Raw genomic sequence first — 23,566 nt, 5'->3', positions numbered from 1 at the left:
AGGTCGTCTGTTATTCACAGACCGGCGGTGCCGCTTACTACTAGCACCCCGGAACTTACATTGACGACTACATTCACTTCAGATCCTAGGCTTGGTATGATTCTGCAATCTGTTTTATCTACATTACCAAGGCTTACTGCTGCTACATCAGTGGTTTCACCAACACCGACGATGATGTCACCACCGCCTATGGATATTTGATTCATGAGGCTTAATCTTCCTCAAGGTCCTGTTCAGCCGGTGCCTCCATCATTTCATGCTATGCCTCAGGAGAATCAGATGAACATGCTCTTGAGTCTGCTTCATCTCTATGAAAATCAGATGGCTGCTAACCATCTGGCTCAAGAGCGTATGCTGGACAATCAATGAAAGCTGATGAGCTATGTCCCCTTCTGTCAAAAGGAGACCAAAGCCCTCCGTGAGATTGTTACCGCTCAGGGGGTGAAGATGAAAGAACAAGAGGATCTCATTCTGCATCTTACATGTATAGACGATGCATTAAAGAATCTAAAAAATGATGAAGATGATCCTGATGCCTCGGGTGCCAGAGGTAGTGAGCCGAAACAAGCTCACGGTTCATCTTCTGCTGTGGGTACGAGTGCTGCTGGTGATTTGGATAAACAGTTGGTCGTTTATCAGGACTCAACGAATGTAAAACCTATTGAGTCGATAAAGGCTAATACTGTTATATTTATGGATAATACGGGGGGGGGGGGGGGTGGTTAGGAGCATTTTGAATGATGATGAGATAGAAGCGGGACAATTTGTTGATCGGCCCTTGACACGAGAGCAGATTTCTATACTGCTGGGCGTAAATGATGAAGAATTTGACGTGTTATAGACCGAGAATGATGTGGAGGTTGAGAACGACGAGGAAGTCTTGAATGATACGACGATTCCGATGAACACGTCGTTTATTTATGAAGATGAGGTGGTCGAGATTGAGGACGTGACGGCTGAGGAATATCCTTATCTATTTCAACGATCAAATGTTGATCAGGGTGCTCCTGTATTTACTGAAGAAAATGTTAAAGCAGCCGAAGATCATTTGGAGAAAGTATCAAAGGGTAAGGGCATTGACACAAGATTTGACTCGGAGCCTAATCCGTAGGTTGATGATATTGTTGAATGGTTCAAGTATCAGAGCAAACGGGCACATAAGATTATTGGGCATACAGGTACGTAGATAAAGAGCTAAAGTGGAAGTTGTTGCACTTGCTTAAGCCAATCAGATGACTTCATTTAAAGCCGTGTCAAAAGTGTGAGGTGATATTATTTCATGGTTGTATGATTCTGACTTAAAGGTCTGTATTGTTAAATGGGAGAACGGCGTCCAGTATTATGAAAACATTACTGACGTTCTCTCATTACCGCGTTGGGATGTACAAACCCTCAGGTGTCGACCTTTCATAAAGCATGGTGGAAATCGTTGAGCAGAATGGTTTCATCGACATTTGCTCTTCGAGGTAACCACGGGTTTAAATTCTTTAAGCCGTAGATTCCAATCCGTAAACGTATTGACGAGATAGATCCAAGAACGGGTTGGAGGAAGCTCGTGCTTAAGGTTAAACCGCCAAAGACGATGAAGCATGTACCAGTCAAGACGCTCAGTCAGCATATTCATTTATCTTTCAACCGTTGGTATTATGATACTCGTACTGGCGAGGCCGTTATTTTATTGGGGAAGGGCTTAATGACCGAGCTAATTAAGATTATTGATCCAATGTGGCTCGTGAATTTGACTGAGACTGATAACGACGTGTTGTTCAAGAATAAAATATTGATAGAGGGCCGTGAAAACTATAAGCGCGCGATGCGGTTTCAACGTGTCGTTCGTGTGTGTCATGAGTACGGAATCCATAGCTGTCGGGATTGGAAAACTAAGCGCTTAAATAAATTAAAGACAAGACAAAGAGCTCAAGACGAGGTGGTGTCTGTTAGTGCACGGTTTTGGCGTCTCGAGTCTTTGTATTTATCGTCTTTGTATTTATTATTATTATTATGAAAAAGACACTTATGTTATTAAGTTAGTTTGTTAATGTAAGGCTAGTTCGTTAAGGATGTTTAACGAACTAGCCAGTTTGTTTAATGTAACACCCATTCGTTAAGGATGTTTAACGAATGGGCTTGTAGTTCGTTATGTATGTTCCCATTCGTCATGGAATATTGACGAATGGGGCACAACGAATCAAGTGATTCGTTACGTTTCCTTATCGAGTCTGTAATGTTAACGAACTGGACTCTAATTCGTTACGGGATGTGTAACGAATTAGATCAATCGTCTATATATAGAGGCTTAGTCCTCTGCATAATTTAAGTTTTTGATTTAAAGTATCGACACTTTGTCAAAATCTTCTCTCGTTCAAAAGCTTCGTTTAATCTATTAATATCATATACATAATACACCTAATATATAAGATATAAGCTAACTAAGAGTAATCATGAACTAGATTCAATTACGGTTTAGATCTAGGTTTAAAGTGTTATAGATCTTGATTAATCCGTGGTTTTACAACATTTTAATCAGTTCTGTTCAAGGGATTTAAGAACACGACGTAATATACGTTTGCTTTGAAGTGATACTACCTTGTTCATCGTCTTTACTTCATCTTTTTTCTTGAATCACCACGTAGTTAGTTTCTGCCTAACAATATGTTTACTTGATATCTTATTGAAAGATCCATCTACTGGACTTACATTCTTGCTTTAAATTAAAAAATTCGTCTTCCAACTTCTGGAGCTCGTATTTCAAATAAAAATTTTTTGAGCATGAGCTTCTTGAGATCCGCCCATGACAAGGCCATGACAACCTCAGCCCCAAGAGAGTGCATTTAATTATTCCACCAAGTGAGGGGCCTAGTTCAAAGATACTCAAGGCGTAGGTGGTTTTCTTATCTTCTACACATGCACAATGAAGGAACACGCTTTCCATCCGCTCGAACCATTGGAGGATGATGGTAGCACCCTCGGCCCCAACGTATTTAGGCGAGTTAGCATTCGTGAATTATTTGAAGGAGAAAGCAATTGGGTTTGGATTTACGGGTGCGGTAGCGGCATTCACGGTTTGAAGCTGGGAAATGATTGTTGGAAGGGATTCCACAATTCCCTTAGCAATGAGGGAGAACATACTATGGCCTAAGTTACTAGTGCGACGATGGGCTCGACGGGAGGAAGACGTGCTACAAGGACGGAATATGAAAATTTAATAGGTTTTAGGTACATAATGTAACTTTAAGGTCTTTTTTTTTGCAAAATCTTCGTGAGGATACAAAATGCAGATTTTAATAACCTGAACTTGGAGTATTGAGGAGGTTGATAATTAATTAAAACATTAAAAAAATTTTAAGTTTGAGATGTGCATGAATTACCATGAGCTTGTACCAATAAAATGAGAAAATTAAAATTCATAACAAAAATAAAAAATTAATACAAAAATCTCACTGTTGAATATTTTCGTAACACCATGGCTTAAATTTCAACAACAGATTTAAAATCAATTAGAATTGAGAGGAGGGCGTGGTTAGGGTATCTTGTATCACCCATGGATTTTTCCACCCATACATTCAACTAAAACAACATAAGGAAAAACCGAGGTTAGCCATGAACCACCGTGAATTCGGTTATAATTAAGGTATGTGATCGTAACATGATCACATTTGATACATTGAGGTTAGTAGTTGACTGAGATTTATGAGCATTGCATTTCCTTAGGCTTGCAAGCCTCACCGAACAATAGATTTCACAGCCTCACCGAACCCTATAGGAAAGCAACCGGGTCTCGTAGTTGACTGAGATTTATGTGCATTGCATTTCCTTAGGCTTGCAGGCCTTGGTGTCAAGGGTTCGAAGAAAAAGCGTGTCCCCTTTCCAGTTACTACATATCCTTCACACGAATCATCTTCAAAAAAGGGGAGTAAAAAGGTGGGTTTTTTAAGGAATATTTTAACTAAATAACAACCACGGTTTGAGAAAAAAAAATATTTTTTTCAGAGAAAAAATATATTTTGAGATAAGGCACAGCCTTGGAATAGTGTGTGTTTTTATGTACTAGAATAATATCAAACATTAAATAATATTTAAGCTACGACAATCAATAATATAAATTATGGTGCAAGCACGTAAAGGCATATCATGTATAGGGACCCTAAGCATGCTACTAGGTCGTTATGCCTAACGACCTATATTATAGCCTTCGGCTCTGATACCAATATGTCACACCCCGACCAAAAGTGGCGAACATGTCGGGGCGTAACGTATTGATCGAACAACAGCTCAAAAGACACTAATTAAAGTGATAATAATTATTTAATCATTAATATAAAAAAATACACAATTACAATAACTTAATGAATTATATCATTCGTTTATATTTTTTAATAAATACCCTAAGGCCAAACTAACTATCTTCAATCTATATAACATCAAATACTTGAACATGTAGCATGTATAAAAATAGATTTTTGTTAACACAAATGTTGATGAGAATACATAAGTTTAAGTTACATATATACAGATAAAAATAACAATTCATAGGTCAATGATGAGCATTATAATTCTTATGAAAATGTAAACAAGTAAATAGATGAGGATTCATTCCAATTGATACAAAATCAATGTACTTGGGTAAATGTATGATCATAATAGATGAGAACAGATGAGGATGAGATACCAAACCATCAAACAATAAAATAAACACTTAAGCACATACAGTATAATCATAGAGCATGCAATAATCACACATAAGTATAAATTGAATTGTGTTTTGAATAGATGTGGTAATAAAAAATTGAATAATACATAAGGTATATATGCTACCTCCAAAATATATAAAAGATGAAAAAGGGGTTTGTAAACTCACCTTGAATTTAGTGGGCTAAAAAGATTAAAATCTTGGTTAAGCGTGTGAATGTCCTAACATGAAAGCCCTAAATAAAAGAAATAAGACTAGTTTTAGTTTGTGTTTGACGAATAATTAACTAAGGATTATAATGTTATATGATATAATAACTTGTACTTAAAAAAGGAACAGAAAAATGATAACAGAATTGGATAGCTTGCTGACCCATAATAGATAAATTATAAACATATATGATAAAATTCCCAATAATTATAAAAAAAACTCCAGTCAACTAATTCGATGTGTTAGGAACAACTTTCATTCAGAAATTTTGGTTAGATCCGGACCTAAGATTAGCTGAAACAACCATTCTTCTAAAAGGGTGCATATCTGTGCAATTATTTTAAAATAATGATTGTGAAGGCATACGAAGAACAAAAATACAAATAAATAGTATTTAAATTGTAACTCACTAAAATTAATGATAGGTTTTGGCCTTGCATCGTTCCAATTTGTTATGACCAAGTTATTGCTCAACCTTTGTCGAACAATTTTGTTGTCAGATCTGGAACATTGTAAATCAATGTTCTTGATGCTTTGTAATAAATTTTGATGAAGAACAATTATGAAACACTTGTGGTATGATATATACAATATTATTGGTCATTTATCATCAAAATCCTTATGGTTCGTGAATTATAATAAATTAAACAAAACAAAAACCTCAAGTGAAGGTGTGACCACTAAAGATCATCTTACAACCTTTAGTTCTTTGTCTCCTTCACAGCGCACACCATGGTGTACTGATTATGTGGGATCCTTGACATGATTATATGATGATTTTATAACCATGATAAACAAAAAGAAAAACAAGAGAGAACAAAAAAAATATGATGAAAATGAATAACATAAATAAAGCCTTACATGTAGGAATGTTTTAGAGAGAGAAAAAGAGATGAATGAGCAAAGAATATAAAATGAAAATGAGGGTATTTATAATTATGATTAGACGTGGGTTAAGTCGGTAAGATTTGAAGAGAAAGTTGTGTTTGAAATATGCTAAAAAGATGTTTTTCTATTAATAAAATATGGCAAGTAAAATATTTAGGATAAAAATTAATTTAAGATGACCATAATTATTTACATGTTAAAATATTGATCTAGACATACCCAGTTATCGTGTCAAATTAACGATTACACATATGAACAATGAAATTAATATAGATTCAAGTATGTTAATAACTTGAAATGAATACTTAATTATTCAGTAATAATAATAATAATAATAATATAGATGATGAATGAGAACTTTGGTAAATGTGATCATGTGATTACGTAAAGAACAAGTTTTCACAGAAAGCTTAGAAATTGACAATTTTAACCCCTAGACGTTGATTAAAGTATAACATAAGTAAAATAATGTTGAAGATTAAATTAAGAAATTAAAAGAAGATCCAAAAATTTAAACGGGTCGAGTTTTCAAGTTTAAAAATTTAACGAATGTTATAAAACAACTTATTAGTATCAGTTGTTCTCCACCATAATAAATGAAGAATAAGAATATTACTCCTAAAGAACTGATAGACAAACTATGGATCAACAAACAACTGAAGTCTTCTAAAGGACTGATTGGGAAACTACTGAATAATCAGACAAACACTGATGATCATCATCATTTATTACAAGATATCAATAGTTTAGATGATATTTTAATTTATTAATTGTTTAGAAAATTTTCGTTTTTTCAGTTGCTTGTAAACCCTCTATTAACTGTCACTATCACCCTCAGACTCATCATCACTTTTCGCACCTTTGTAAAAATATTGTGTACTAAAAACAGAGAAGATGAGCTAAAATAGGGGGGGGCAATCTAATTTGTAATCAATTGATTATAATACTAAAGGGCAATTTTATAAAATAGTAACCAAATTTTAAAAGTGTTTCAATTAGGTCATTATCACCCTTAGACTCATCAACACTTTGTGCACCTCTGTAAATATATTGTGTACTAATAACAGAGAAGATGAGCTAAAAATTAGGGGGGAGCAATCTAATTTGTAATAAATTGATTATAATAGAACGGGGCAATTTCGTAAAATAGTTACTAAGTTTCAAAAGTGTTTCAATTAGGTCGCTATCACCCTCAGACTCATCAACACTTTGCGCACCTCTGTAAAAATGTTGTGTACTAAAAACAGAGAAGATGAGCTAACAATGAGAGGGAGCAATCTAATTTGTAATCAATTGAATATAATAAAAAGGGGCAATTTCATAAAATACTAACCAAGTTTCAAAAGTGTTTCAATTAGGTCACTCAACTTTAAAAAGTGTTCCAGTTAAGCCACTCAACTTTTATATTTTATTATTGGGGCAACTCTATAGAATAGTAACCAAGTTTTGAAACTGTCACAATCAAGTCACTCATAAAATCTTTTGTTCCAATCAGGTCAAAAAAGTTTTTTTTTTGTTCTAATTCTAGATATTTTAACTGAATAGCAGGTCAAGTAGGTTTTTTTTATTTTTAAATAGTTTGACATTGCAAAATATTTTTAAAAATTAAGAAAAATAAATTTAAAATTGAGAAAAACTGCAAATAATAATAATAATAATAATAATAATCATCTTAAAAAAAACTTACTTTTTTTTAATTTTCAAATTTATTTTACTTTAATTTTTTTTTTTTTGCATTTTATCACAATTAATTTTTTTTTTCTCATTATTTACTAGTTTTGTCAATTTTAAAAAAAAACTATTTTGCAATGTCAAACTATTTAAAAATTAAAAAAAAAACCTACATAACATGCTATCTATGTATAATATATAGGATTAGAACAAAAAAGAAACTTTAGTGATCAAATTGAAACAAAATATTTTATAAGTGACTTAATTGGAATAATTTCAAAACTTTGATACCATTCTATAGAGTAATCCATTTATTAAACTAAATGTTTTAACATGTTTTTTTAGCGTTTTTCTTTTATGTTTCACATAAGAAATCTTTTTATCTGTTTTTTTATGTTGATGTTGTGTGACGACGTGGATTTTATTTTTTATATTTGAATTTTAATATAATTAACTTTTTTGTTAAATTTTTAAATTTAACTACATATATTGCAAATTCTGACCCTCACATCTTATCCTCCATTTCTTTCTTGACATACAAAAAAAATCTGTGACATCCGTCAAATTCAGATCTCGAATTATGTTCGTTTTTGTAAACTTTTAATACGTAAACCCAACTCAACATTTTAGAACCTTATTTATTTATTATATAATATTATAATCTACCTCGACCATAAATAAACCGATGTTTGTCATGTTATACTATCGTTAAGAAAATCATAAAGGGTTCAAAACGATTTTCGTAAAGTCGTTACGAGTTGTACAAACCTTTAAGCTCGTTTAAAACATTCATTAAAACTTGAGGGGGCTGTTATGAAAATATGCCTACATATATACCCAACCCAAAACCCTAACCCTACCATTAACATCATAAACTCAGCCTCCCTCTTTCTCTCTTGTTTTCCGGCCGCCGCCGCCGCCACTACCTCCGGCCACCAGCTCCGGCCGCCACTGCCGTCACCACCATCCCAAACATCACCACCACTCCTCTTTCCCCTTTGTTTGCCGTTTTCCGGTGAACCCCCAATTCCGACGAGAAGCCGCCTCTGGCCACCACACCCGCACCACTACCTCTCGGCTTTTCGGCAGCCTTTTCCCCCTCGGATCGTTTTCCGGTGACCGGAAGGCCGGCCACCGGTGTGCCGGAATCACTCTCTCCCTCCCTCTCGCTGTCGCGTCTCTCTCTCACTCTTTCTATCTCTCTCGGCTCACTCTATCTCTCTCTCTCCCTCTCTCCCCGTGTTATCTCTCTCCCACAGCTCTCTCTCTCTCTCTCTCGGCCTTCGTTTTCCGGCGACTGCTGTTGCTTCGTCTCCAGCGGGTTCGGTTCATTTACTTCCCGGTATAAATTCACGACTCGGGAACAGTTTATAGGTAAATTAATATTGGGGTGTCGATGTTATTAATTTTCATATATCGTATTAAAGATTTAAATTCGTTAATAGCCGGTTATATATATTTGGTTATATACTTTGAAATGAGTCGGTTTGGGTATAGAGTTATTTTTGATTTGGGGAAAAGATGAACACACGGGAAATGGATATGCTATTTTCTTATGGGTTTAATTTTAACAATTGTTAGTTTGGTTCGGTTGGTTATACACAAGTTGTTGAACTAGAGGTCTCGGGTTCGGGTCTCATCCTAGACCGGTTTTGGTGTTATTAGTTTTATATACTTAACAAATTTATTTTCACTAATTAATACTAATATCACTAAGTAGAAATTATTATTGTGATTATTATTATTATTAACAAGATTATTATTATTATTAAACTATTATTATTATCATTATTATTATAAATATTAAATTTAACAATATTATTAAAGATCATATTATTATTATTTATTAAAATTATATTTTTATCATTTATTATTAGCAATAATATTATTATATTTATTTAGTGAACTCGTTTAAAAATCGAACCCATTTCGAGTATGATATCATTATTACTATCAATATTATTTACTATTATTACCATTTTTTTATCAACAACATTATATTTAATACCAAGATTTCTATTCTATAACTATTAATATTAGTATTATTAATAATAATTATTGTTATAATTATTATACTATATTCATATTATTAGAAATAGTTACTGTTATTATTATTATCTTATATATCTATATATATGTATATATATATAACATATCTTTTTAGAATTTTTATTATCATTTTTTCTATCTTATCATTAATAATATTATTATAAGCTATATTATCAATTCATTTTTTTATGAAAACCGAACTCCTGATTTAAACCCGGCTTGTTTCTTTTAATATTGGTTTAGCTATTTAAAAAGCCCAACAAAATAATATTATTTTATTTTAATTATCAATTTAGCATGAGTCCTTAATCATTAACAAATTAACCGATAATCCGATTAACAACCGAACCTCCTCGTTCAATGTTTTCCAATATAGTTTCATTACGGTTTCAAGTTCATTAATATATATTACATTATTTATTTTAGCTAAGGTGTTTATCGTTTCAAGTTGGATCTGTTCGTTTACCATTCGAGCTTCATTTATTTATCTATTTATTTCTAGGTTCATCAATCGAGGTGAGTACTTTCATACCCCTTTTTCCATCTTTCGTTTTGGGGTGACATTTCATACTTATCAAACTAAATGCTTTATTTACTTGAATCTTAAACCCACAAACGTGATTGTATACATCACTTAAATACTTGCTTGATTTGGTGTTCTATGCTATGTGCCTATGTGTTTATCGCTTTCAGTCATGGGGGAAGTCTATAAATCTGTGATCTATCTGGTATTCTCTTATAGCACGGTGTCGTTAACGTAATGCAATTAACGATATTCTATTAAATCCTAGACTACTTGGCAACCCCTTGTAGCTAGGTGGCGCTAACGTAATTCTATTAGCGATTGTCAATTTATCCAAGTTGTTGCTTTTATTTATTGTTTTGTATACAAGTTTTGTGGCTTTTATTACTATATACTTATATGCTCAAACTTATGAATTGCTCACCAACCTTTGTGTTGACAAACTTTATTTTATGAAATGTTACAGGTTTGACTTTTGTTGACTCGAGTGCTTGACGGAAAACGTTACCAAGACTATTAGGGTATTAGTAAAACGAACAATATGAATACTATTTGTTTATATGAACGAGATGTGTTGTTATTGATTTGTTGAAATAAAATGTGTTGAATAAATATCGTCACTTCAAATAGTGTCTTGTGTATTTGTCCAATCACGTTGCACCCCGGCATGTTCCGCCGCCTTTGGTCGGGGTGTTACAAAATCGGTGAGACTCGATTTAAAATTTTAGTGGCCCGATTTGAGAAAAATATCCATGAGTGACATAATTTGAAAACTTTTGAAAGTTGATTACTATTCTATGAGATATTTCCTAATAGAAAATATGTTCTTCCATATGAATTCTTACAGACACAATTAGAATACTAATTGATTAAATGTTCATACCATCGGATCCAATATTCGGTCGGTTAAACTCGAGTGTTGTCGGTCCTGGGCGTTGCGGTGGTGAGTTAGTAAAACCCGGGTGCTGTCGGTCCCAAGCGTTGAAGTGGTGAGACGATGCGGATTATATCGATTTCAGTTACATTCATTACGATATTGTATAAACAAAGTTGGTAAAACCATCAAAATTAAAAAAATAAATTCCTCAAATTAATATATAAAAAAACATTAACACCTAAAAAAAATAAAATATTAGAGCAACGTTTATCAAATTGGTTTATCCCGGGTGTCGTAAAACTCGAGCGTCGTCGGCCCCGGTCTTTGCGGCGGTGAGTCGGTAAAACCCAGACGTCGGTAAAACTCGAGCGTTGTCGGCCCCGGTCTTTGCGGCAATAAGTCAACACGAATTCACTTTGTTTCGGTTACATTCTAAAAAGCTAGGTTAAACAAATGCATTGGTAAAACCCGAGCGATGTTAGTCTCGGGCGTTACGACGGTCATTCGAGTAAAACCCAAGTGTTGTCAGTCTCGGGCTCTGTTGCGATCAATCAATAAAACCCGAGCGTTACTTGTCGGTCTCGTGTGTTGCAACAGTGAGTCGACTCGAATTCAGTCGGTTTCGATTACGTTCATTGTGGTACTAAACAAATACAAAAATCAGGAAAAAAAAAGGAAAAAAAAGACACATAAATTTGCAATTTGATGTGGTCTAATAATGGTTCGCCAGTTTGCCCAGTGAGAGACTTTGTGAACCAACTTTCCTAATTACATATATATTTAACAACTTTTAATTAAATACGTACATTTTAAGTGACGTAATATGGTGACGGTAAGATACCTAGGTTTTGTTGTCAACGTTTAGTCAACTCTTTAAAAGAGAGGTTTTGTTGTTTTTACTTTTATATTTAAAAAACATAAAAATAAATAAATAAAAAGAATAGTTGGTTTTTCATTAGTAAAATCCGAGCGCTGCCTATCCCTGGTGTTACGGCGGTCAATCGAGTAAACCCTCAGCGTTGTTGGTCGGGCGTAGCAACGATCAATCAGTAAAAACCAAGCGTTAATTAGCGGCCTCAAGTATTGCAGCGGTTAGTTAACGCGAATACAGTAACATCATTACCATAACAAGATAAAACAAAAAAATCTCAAGAGAAAATAAACATAAACTTGATGCGATCCAATAGTGACTTGGCTAAGTTTCTTAATTACTCTATAGTAATAATAATTATTAAACGTTGTTTTTTCTTATTTAAATATGATTAAGAAAAAGATTATATTTCATACATTTACATTTTAAATAAATTTTATTACAACCAAAGTGAATTCATTCATTGTTTGTTTTCTTCAATTTTGGTTTCATGTTCATTTTCCTTGAACTATCGGATCCGACATGATCCCTCTAATTTAAAAATGTTGATTGGGTTCAACAAAAGAAAAGAAAAGAAAAGACCAATTTGAAGAGCATCGAAATCATCGTTGACGAGGCAAAGAATAATCAGAAACAAAAATCCAATTAAATTAACACCCTGTTGCTTCTAGGGTTTGGTTCTTCATCATGCATTTGTTTGTGTCTGGGTCAAGTTTTCATTCACAAACTGGTTTAAGATTTTAATCAGGTTTTTGGGACTAATCGCCTCTGTGATAATCGGGTGGTGTTTGCTGCAAGTACCGTCCTCGTAGAATGCCGCCGTCGATGGCGGCAACAAATTCAAAGGGAAAAAGGATAAAACTGCAGATGAGCTGTTAGAAGTTGTCCCAATCACTTCACATCATTTCAAACTCGAGTGCGCGGTGCTCACCCGCCGTGGCTACTATCCCGACACGCCTAACAAAGAAAACCAAGATTCTTTCTGCGTTAGAACCACTCTTCAGGGTAACCCCAATGCCCATTTCTTCGGGGTGTTCGACGGTCACGGCCACTCGGGCAAGCAGTGCTGCTTGCCCCACTTTCGTCAAAACGAGACTCGTCGAGGCTCTTTGCAGTGACGACACACTGATCGAAGATCCCGTCAAAGCTTTTAACTCCGCCTTTTCCGTCACGAACAATGAGCTTCATGATAACCCGGAAATCGATGACTCCATGAGTGGCACGACTGCAATTACTGTTCTTGTGATCGGCGACAAGCTTTTCGTGGCCAATGTGGGTGATTCACGGGCCGTGATTTCGTTCAAGAACTGTGATCATGGCCGTGCTGTGGCTCGAGATTTGTCTCAAGATCAAACCCCTTTTAGGAAAGATGAATGTGAGAGGGTGAAAGAGTGTGGGGCTAGAGTTTTGAGTGTTGATCAGGTTGAAGGGGTGAAAGACCCGAGTGTTCTATCGTGGGGGGACGAAGAGAATGCGGGGAGTGATCCGCCACGGTTATGGATGCGGAACGCAATGTATCCCGGGACCGCGTTTACACGTAGTGTCGGAGATAGTATTGCTGAAAAGATTGGTGTTGTGGCGGTTCCAGAAGTTTCGGTGGTTCAACTCACGGCTGATAACCCGTTTTTCGTGCTCGCCAGTGATGGCGTGTTTGAGTTTTTATCGAGCCAAGCTGTTGTTGATATGGTACGTTGTTATCGGGGGTGTAAATCATGTCAGGTTGTGAAACCTGAACACGACCCGTTAACCCATTTATTCAAATGGGTTAACGGGTCATAAACGGTTATAATCAAGTTGCAAATATGTTAAACGAGTTGGAGGGTTGTAATAAATTGGTTAAACGGGTAGTAAACAGTTACAATCAAGTTGCAGACGTGTTAAACGAGTTAAGAGGGTTGTAGTAAATTGGTTAAACGGGTTGGTGGGTTGACTTGTTTAATTAAATCGGTTGGAATTTGATGTATTTAGTTTAGCGAGATAAAAAGGTTAGCCTGAACACAACGTGTTTGTAAATGAGTTTAATATAACAACCCCAAACTTGGTTATTTCCATGTCGTGTTAAGAATTGCAATCTAACCAGAACATGAATCCTATTATTATTATTTATATTAAGGATTCGGATACACTTAAAATCGTGCAACCCGGACATGACCCGGCTTGACTCCATTATATAAGCGAGTCAAACGGGTTGACAGATTGGCAGGAAGCAAACAGGTTATAATCAAGTTGTAAATGTGTTAAATAGGTTGGAAGGTTGTAATAAATGGGTTTAGTGGGTCGTAAATGGGTTATTGGGTCGACCTGTTTAAGTAAAGTAAACGTCTTAAACAGATTGGCCGATTGTAAACGGGTCGTATAGGGGTTGGTGGGTTTGACCTTTTTTAGCTGATTGGGTTGACTAGTCAACCTGTTTAGTGGAACTGATCAAAAGGTCACACAACTTGTTTATCTAAACGGGTTAGATATGAATTTAAAACCTTATTATTCCGCGCCGTCTCAGGAATCACCAACTTATTTTACTTAAAAGAAAACATTATTTACAAGCCGGTTTTTTATTTGATGTTGTCTAGGTTGATAGATACATGGATCCCAGGAGCGCCTGTGCTGCGGTTTCTGCAGAATCATACAAATTATGGTTAGAGCATGAGAATCGGACGGACGATATAACCATTATTGTTGTACATGTTAACGGCTTACCCGATGTGAGAATTGTTATAAACATTTCAGTTAGTTGCAAATTATTCTTTTATAACTGTATTCTGATGACAACTTAGAAACAATAATCTGATTGCAACAGTCAGGTGTTAAAAATGGTGGTGAAGAAGGTGGGACCAGTAGTAATGTCCAACCGACAGAAGTGAAACCGGATGTTACACCACCACGGTCAGAGATGTGGCGGTCGGTTGGAAGCAATTTTTCACAAAATCTACATTTTCACCAGGTTTTGTTAAACAATGATCAGAACCCGCCCTTTGAGCAACCCAGATGATATTTTGCAAGCCTTGTTCATTGTAACATTATGTGTTATTGTTAGTTTAGTTACCATAGGTGGATATTTTAAGGATTCGAGAGATGGAATTTTGTTGTAAGATGACGCTAATGTTTGATGGCATTAGGGTTATCAGATACACCTCCTATGAATTAGGCTCAACATTGGGCGATGTATCTGGTTTTAAAAAGGTATGGGCGATATATCTTCGTTTTAAAAAGCATGTGACAAGGCGATAAGGCACCGAGGCGTGAGACCCACCATTGTGTATGAACAAATGAACATAAAAGCTATACATACAAATTCCCATGCACAAAACTTTCCTTTCTACAAGAAGCATGCTTCAAAACCACACCCCAAACTGTTTGTGTGCTCCTCACTCGCCTTTTCTTCACCCTATGTTTTGCGAGTCATAACCAATAAGCAACCACATGCGTGCTTTCTAAAACTAATTTACTGGTAGATATACACATGCGTACTTGCGTGTGAGGGTGGATCAATTTTAGTCTCATGTTCTCTACATGATGCAACCCTGGACTTGAAAATGCAAGACAATTACAATAAGACCGATCTGCTAGGAAATGTGATAACATTGTACATAATCGTTACATTTTCATTTGATTCTTATATCTCAAACATAGTTGTTTCTAAAATTAACCATAAAGCGTTAATAAACCGCAGATAAGATGCTTTTGAAGGAATTCAAGAATGACCAAACAAAATCACATGTTTTTTGGAGTTCTTTTATATATGGATGAAATTTTGACAAGAGTGTGACCAACGAAAAAAAACAACTAAATGTTGAGGAAAACGCATCAACAAAATTAAAGTAGTAAAAGTTCCACGCCACTTAAGTCGAGTTTGAATAAACCCAATGTCAATACGATAAAGAAAAAAAAAACCATGCAACTCACGGTCAAACATTTGCAGGGCAATAGTTGTCAGTTTGGTGGTGTAGCAGCAACCTGACATTTTCCTAATGTATTCCACAAGATATACTCCCCAGAATGGACCTGCGTAGAATACTCCACAGGGACCTTCACAGATGGGAAAATGTTTACCTGCATATCAATTGCTCATCAGTATCCTTTTATTTTTCCTAAAATATAAATTAACCTTAAATCAGATACACTCACAGATTTAGGATCTATCGTTATCCCCGAGAAAGATGTCCCTGCCATCTTAAAAGAAACCTGAAATTGCCAATTTTATAAACTATAGTTTTCTCTACCCAACAAACTTAGATTAAAAAACATAAAAATAAAAAAAAATAAAACCTTAAATTCATATACCTTGGCGTAGTTATACGCATGCCAGCAAAACGGTTCTTCTAAATCAACAGCTGGAAGCTGTTTATTCATTTTCTCCATCAAATACTCCTCCAAGTTAACCATATTATTCCCCTGCTCAATTTCCACATCACTATCTTCATCACCACCTTGACCAGACCCTGAGTCACCCGAGCTTTGACTTTTCCACGGACCAAACTTAACCGTACCCGGAAACGTCGCTTCAATACTCTTCGCACCCACCCCCCGACCACTTGGTATAATTTTCCATTCAACTGAATGCTTCGTATACGAAACCGTACCAATCGAAGGTGTCCCGTCAAATGAAATCACCTTTCTTCTCGGAAAAGGCATAGTAACTGTACAATATTCCATAGTTAACGGTGCCTTATAACCTTCCATTAACGACAATTTAAACAAAAACGCGCCTTCGTTTTCCGACACCATTGACAGCTGGTAAAATCCCTTAACTGGAACACCTATAGAGCACGGAGCTTGGTACCGTAACAATACAAAGTTACCAAGTGGCGGTGAAAACATCACGGCCTGTTTATCACCGCCGCCTTGTTCAGGAACTTGAGCGCACGGGTGGAACGATAATATCTCGATCCGTTTACTGTCTAACCCAGTCAGTGGGAAGAGGATGTCGGGCAGGCCCTCTAACTCTGCCCGACAATTAACTTGACCCCAGATTGATAAGCTATCGGGAATCTCATCCCGGTCATACATTGCTGCATTAACGGTCTCATGAACTGTGAACAACAGCCTCTGTTTCCCTTTATAAAGATACGGTTTCCATGCGGGTTGTTTGCAGTCTGCAGGAGGTACGTCAGTTGGTGAGAAACCATTGGTCCGAATTGCAGTAAGGTTTGAGTAGCTAAGATCCAAGGGTGTACCTATATGTTAAAACAGGTAGCATGTAATTAGGGTTGTTCAAAACTTTCATTTGTAAAAACCGAGCTGGCGGCTCGTGGCTCACTCGTTTAAATTAAACCCTAAATATCAATATGTGTGTGTGTGTATCCTTGGTACTTATTCCGTAATTTAATTGAATTTTGTTTGATTAGAGCAAAGAAGTTCCTTAAAAACCTCTTCCTTTTTAAAAAGTTTCTGAACAGTCCTGTAGGCTCAGCGCCTTTTTCAAGTAAATAGAGAGTCATGGAAATGTTTAAAATTTAAATAAGTTTGATTCTCCCTTCTATATTTAGGGTTAGCTTCATTTCAAAATTTCTATATAGTTTTAAGAACTTTCAACCACCAAGCATTTTTATTATTTATTTTATATATTTAACATAATTTGAGGATGGTTTTGTCATTTGTTATATGTAACTTTATGATTACATATATGGAAATTATAAAATTGGCCACTGTGTATGTAAGTTGGTTATTACACATATGTAAAGTTGTAATTGCATATATGTAATCACAAAATTAAATATAGTAAATGACAAAAATACACTATAATAATATTAAATGCATAAAATAAAATAAATAATATGATTGATTGTTGGGAGTTCTTGAAGTTCTTAGAGCATCCACAACGGGCTACCTGCCCCGAGGTCCGATCCGATGTGGCAGCCGACGGACGTGGAAGGAGCCGAACGCCACCGTTGTGGAACATTGAGTGTTGCAGGTCCGGTTCTGCAAACCTGCAACGGACATGGAGCGTGGGTCCCCCTCTTTCATACAAACTTACATCTTCTCCTTCCATCCATATTCAAGTGAAATCAAAATACAGTTAGAGCCATCTTCGTCTCCACTACGATTTGATCTATGGGTAGATTGATTTGTGTTCTCCGGCGACGGTTTGAATCAATAAAGTTTCCGGCGAGAGGTCGATGAAGATGCATCAAATCTGGAAATGGAAAGGGAAAAGGTGTGGTGCAGGTTTCTCTTGGTGATGATGATTAGGTAATATACACATTAATATATTATAATATTATAAAAGTATATTAGTATTTGATTAAATATAAAGTTTGATATATTATTAAAGTATTTTTATCTGATTAGATATAAAGTGGTAGGTGATGACGTGTCAGTTTGTAAAGGTTTGTTGTGGAAGAAGGTGAGTTTTTTAGAAAAGTTTGAAATCTGATGTGGCGTTTTGTTGATTTTTGTTGTTGTGGATGCTCTTAGATTTTTTGGACGTCTGTAGTGAACCTAACCGTATAATAAATAACATATAAAAAAAGTTCAGAAGAAAGCAAATATAATTATATTGTTTCTGTTATATATCAATGAGTAAAAATAAATTCTTAAAAAAAGTGAACAAGCCCGCTCGAATGTGTTACAAACTGAGATCGAGCTCAGCTTTTCAGTTCGTTATTCGTTTATATTCTGAGCTCGAGCCCAACCTGTCTCAGCTGGGCTCATTCACAGAGCTATATGTAATGATGAACATATTGGAGACGAAAATAAGCATTATTAAAATTTTGAGATATAAAAGTGTACCAACCGAAGGGCATTGCAGTGCTGATGAAGCTTCGAAGTGCATCTTTGTCAAGGTTTCTAGGAGCAGTTTTTGGAGCTTCTGATGTGGCAGAGCCGCTGCCAATAGCAGTGGAATTAGTGGAAGCTGCAACTGGCGGTGCCACGGGTTTTGGTCTGGCAGAGATGCCAATACTTCCGGTTAAAGAATCCAATAAGCCTCCAACCGAAGGTCCTGCACTTACAACCACTTCTGGTTCTGGGAGATCTGATGTTATTATGTCGCCTAGAACGTGGGCCACCATGAATGCACTGTAGAAGAAAACATAAAACCTTCTTAATGTATTTACAGCTAGTGTTTTTAAGCACATGTCTTCTCATCTAAATGGATACTTGTTTACTGAACTACAAAACACATGTACTTGAATATATAATCATATCAACTTTTCAACTTAAAACCTAACTTTTTTCTTTCCAAATTAACTTTTAAACACCTGGTTCCTATCATTTCCAAGATTAGTAGATTTCGTGATTTCTCCTTTAACTTAATGTTGAAGAGCAAAAGTAATCATGCTATAAGTTGTTCTATCTTGGTCTTCCGAGATTATTGTTTACTTTTCAGGAGCTTATGACGAAGCAAATTATTGGTACACTCTGGATACTCAAACACAAGTGCCCAGGTCCACTGCTTGTTTTCTCATCTCAAGTTAATGACCCTAGGACATCCTCCTTTATCCATGTTAACAAATTTAGAACGTGTCATCTCCAGAAAGTTGTGTCACTCTGATTTGTCGTCTCTAGAGCCAAATAAAAGAACTAGTTCTCCCTTTCTATTAGTCCAAACACTTCCGGTTAATAATGTCCAATTGCTTGTTTTCGTCATTAATCATGTCTCCTTCAGTTCCCGTTGAGATCCCTCACCGCACATTGTTTACAAAACATGTACTTCCTATTCTCACTTATTTGGTTGCAATTATTTTGTCCCTCATATGTGAAAGTTAGTCCAGTCAAACAAGTGTGCTTTCTAGGATTACTTGTGATTTGTGAATACATAAAGGATGTCAATGACTCAATATTATTGATGCAGGAGCATTTGACTTAACTAAACTATTTTAAATTGTTACTTTATGCTTTATTATTTTATGTATATTGTGTTTCCATGTTATCTCTTTTCAGTTTAGTATAAATAGGGTTGAAGGTTGTTTCGTTTTCAATAATTTTTGATTGAGTTTAATATAAAAGAACTTTGTTCTTAGAACCTTTGGTTGGATTTATCGTCTTTGATTATCATGAGTTTCTTGAGCCATTGATCGCTTCCAAAACTGCATCAGTTTTTACCCTAGGTTAAACAATACCCTGGTCTACTATTGTCACTTTTCTAGAACATTCCCTTTTATTTCCTACAGATCCTTTGGTTACACGTCCGGAACCAATTTATCCTTATTCATCAGCTAATGGCATTTGATATTCTGACTGTTCTCTGGACGGATAAATGACAATCATTTATCACCTTATTGTTCTTTGTTGCATCTCAGGATTCCATATCCCTTCCTTAAGTTTTCATAGGCCTAGTCTTGTCTTAGCTAACAGGAATATTAAGTATATGTATTGGTAAAAAGGGCTCTAGACTTATAGAGTGTTAATGGGTGTTTGTGGTTAAAGTCAGGTTTTGCGGCTCAGTTGAAATCTTGTTTCACTCATAAAGGTTATACTTCTACCTGTGGGGTGGACTATTTTAGAACTTTTTCTAATTCATCCTAAAACTTTCTTGTGTTTGTTTATATTATTTGATAGACTGCTACTAGTTGCAATTGGGCACTTTACCAGATTATTGCATTTAGAAACTTACTTGAAGAGCTGTACAAGGAGCCATTGCTTATTGGAGCCCAAGAAAATGTACAAGTTCAAACAGTCGTATTGCTTGAAGCAATCTCCATGTGCATGGTTCGGGAGATTTAGTGCTATTGTGACTGAGTAAGGCTTTCAAAGAGCTGCATGACACTTAGTATCGAAATCTGAATGCACTTTTACTTCTTTATATCATCAAGTTCTTAATGAAATTTATTTATTATGTATGTGATGATATAGTGATTACCAAAAGTGAATAAGTGATGAAGTTGAAATCAAAACAGTGAAACCTTTACTTGGGACTTGCTTTCAAATAAAGAATCTAAGCCCATTAAAATACTTATTCAGATTAAAATATATCAACATCATCATCATCATCATCGTACTCAGTATATCCCACCAATAGCAATGCTATGGTAGGGTCTGAGGAGGGTAAGATGTAGACAGCCTTACCTCTATCCCATAGGGATAGAGAGGCTGCTTCCGGTGAGACCCCCGGCTCGATAGTAGTTTTGAATCAAGCCTTGGACATAAGACACATAACACTCAATCATCGGGACACCGGCTGATTGGTGCATGTGCCCTTGTCTTTCGGCTATCAACGCCACCACATGATGCCTGATTAACCTTCCGCCACCTTCAGATTAAAATATCTCAATTGAAAAGGAATGTGCCTACTTAAACAAAGAAGAGTTGTGAACCTATTATACCAAAGTCAAATACCTTGTGTGCTCACCAAGGCATGCCATCGGAGTCAGGTTAGTTGCAATAGTAACGTTGTATCAGGAGTTTAGGACTTTTAGGGATTTGATTAAATTGCCTTCCTTATATGGAGTTGAGCATGTGTAAACATTCATATGATCATATGTATTGATGTATTCCTAATGCACCAAAAAATAGTTTTATTTTAGTTTGCTTACAAGTTAGACATAAGAATTGATAGAATTCGACATACCATTATAAGAAAACGTATGATGATGTGATAGTCAATGAAGTCATCTGAATAGTTATTAGCAATGTTTAATTACTCCATAAACATCTAAAAGAACTAACATATAATATTAGATGCTTGGGTTAAAGGACTTTAATCAATTTCAGTCATGCACTTATGCATTTCAAGATAAACACAGCATACGAAAAGCCATATATTCAAAAGCAGTAAGACTTAATGAAACCAAAAAGGAAGCAACGACGAAGCAACAATCAATGCGGCAGTAAACAAAATTTCATTGTATCAGGAAAAAACAGGAATATCTTTAGAGGCTGCAAACATATAGGCTATAGTTACTAGACAAACCAACATCCTATAGACAAGAAAAAATAATCTGCAACTACAACTTACCATACCCTGTGATGCAAGGAAGTTGAAGCAAGAGTGACGATAAATTTCCATCAACTCCAACACCATTGCCACAATCAGACCTCATACATAGTGTGTTGTATGCTTTCAAATGATCAGGTTCAACTAAGGGCAATACAAGGATGTAATATTGACCTTTGGTATGCAAAATAAGCGGCCATAACGTATGATCTTCCCCATTTTCCTCTTTCTTAACATGAAGACTTACAATATGGCGCATAATTGGATCATCAACCCATGAATCGGAGCCTTCATTTGACTGTTTGACCCGTATTCCATACCCACAAGCAGACCCTTCCCTGCATTATGCCATAACTCACAAATCTGTTAAATGTCGCTAAGAACAGCTTACAGTTACACACACACAAACATTTATATGTATTATGAATGTGTGTAGGGGATGGTTACTTTGAGAACTCACTTGAGTTGCGAGAACCCGAAAGAACTCCGCTTAACAATAACCTTGTTAAAAAAATCATATGCATTATATGCAAGTTACATCTATGAATATAAAAAGAATATGTGGATTAACTAACGTTCGTTACATCTATAAAAAATTACACTATTCACGCATATATGTAACCGTTCGTTACACCTATGTTTACAGTCAATCAACATATATATATATATATACTTTAAATTTCCGTAGACGTATTTGAGATATCGGTTATCATATCTGGAATTTTAATATATAGCAATTTAAACATGCTCTAACAATTGTAGCTGCAAGTAGGAACTGATTTAAGACTTAAAACACTGGAATCGGTGTCGGTCAAATATTATTGGTGGTAGCGAGTGCAAAGTGAAATGAATAAATAAAAACCTCTTTTTCCGTTGGATAAACGCAGCAGCGAGCTCTGAATCGGTTGGAAGTTGAGAGAAGAGGACATTTTCTCGCTTAGCAGCAACACTCCAGCGTCTCTCAACCACCGAAAACCTCCTGAGTAATGATAAAGTAATGGTTGGTTAGGTATAGAACTGAACATAAGGCCAAGGAATTGGATGTATGAAACCCTAGAGAGATATAGATACCTTGAGAAGACGACGGTGTCTTGATTGTTGAGGATCCACAGACCTCGAATGCTGCAGCAACTACTACTCGCCATACTTACTTTCTATTTCTGTCTGCCCAAAGGGGTTTTATTGATGATACCCAGGGATGGATTGTTTGTTCTACAGCTTTCATTTCAATGTTGTTTGGCTTGTTTAACTTAAATATAATATTTTTAAAGCTCCACGGCGACTTTAAAAAATGACTCTTATGCTGAATGAAATGTATATTTTTGTTTAAAACTACGAATGATAAATAATTATAAAAAGAAAAGACAAAAATCATAGAAAATTCAAATTGCACATCATTACTTCAAAATTCATGGAAACATACTAAAATCCAAATAAAAATTAATACTTTGTTTACAATTTTAATTTTATTAATTTGAAATTAGTCGAGTAGTTATCTCGTCAAGCAAAGTAGTCATATACTCAACACCTTGTGAACCCCATTCTATGTCGTGAACGAACTCGCCATCACTTTCTTCGCCTTGTATTTTAGAAAAGATGGTGTTCTCATCATAGTCCAAAAATAATTGATCATGGATATTGCATTTTCTTATAAAGTTATGGACAGCAAAACATGCAATCACTATGTCTCTTTGTATTGGAAAAGAAAAGGGAGTCATTCTCTTTAGGATTGGGAATCTAGCCTTCAAAACGCCATACGTGCGCTCAATAACATTTCTGAGTTGTGTGTGAGCATGATTGAATCTTTCTTCCTTAGTTAACGCACGTTGTTGTCGAAAATCAGCTAACCAATACCTTGTACTACGGTAAGGAGCTATAAATCCACGAGTGTTGGTGTATGCAGCGTCGCAAGG

General features: G+C 35.6%; 1 protein-coding gene and 1 pseudogene across 1 annotated transcript; one reads left to right on the top strand and one right to left on the bottom strand.

The window, feature by feature from the left end:
- The first annotated feature begins 447 nt into the window (after positions 1 to 447).
- LOC143609868 (putative protein phosphatase 2C 35) lies at positions 448 to 14,887 on the top strand (annotated as a pseudogene).
- A 104-nt stretch (positions 14,888 to 14,991) lies between these two features.
- LOC143609867 (AP-5 complex subunit mu-like) lies at positions 14,992 to 22,823 on the bottom strand. The gene is made up of 7 exons (XM_077084505.1): positions 22,725 to 22,823; positions 22,516 to 22,632; positions 21,680 to 21,991; positions 18,513 to 18,796; positions 16,061 to 16,953; positions 15,905 to 15,961; positions 14,992 to 15,829 (listed from the first exon to the last, which is right to left on the bottom strand). Exons 1-7 carry the CDS (start codon positions 22,796 to 22,798, stop codon positions 15,710 to 15,712), a joined length of 1,857 nt encoding a protein of 618 aa, XP_076940620.1. The 5' UTR covers positions 22,799 to 22,823; the 3' UTR covers positions 14,992 to 15,709.
- Between the last annotated feature and the right edge of the window lie 743 nt (positions 22,824 to 23,566).

Source organism: Bidens hawaiensis, unplaced genomic scaffold (genome assembly GCF_021521415.1).
Source record: "Bidens hawaiensis isolate Kalapana, Puna unplaced genomic scaffold, B.hawaiensis_p1.1 tig00017282_1, whole genome shotgun sequence".
Lineage (NCBI taxonomy): Eukaryota > Viridiplantae > Streptophyta > Magnoliopsida > Asterales > Asteraceae > Bidens > Bidens hawaiensis.
Note: the sequence above shows the minus strand (reverse complement) of the source record. Positions and strands in the feature narration are given on the sequence as shown.

Coding starts and splice junctions, on each gene's coding strand:
- LOC143609867 (XM_077084505.1), bottom strand. CDS start 22,798: ATGGCGAGTAGTAGTTGCTGCAGCATTCGAGGTCTGTGGATCCTCAAC. Junction 21,992..22,515: donor TTTATCCAACGGAAAAAGAG/GTTTTTATTTAT, acceptor GGCATAATGCAG/GGAAGGGTCTGCTTGTGGGT. Junction 15,830..15,904: donor TAACGATAGATCCTAAATCT/GTGAGTGTATCT, acceptor ATTGATATGCAG/GTAAACATTTTCCCATCTGT.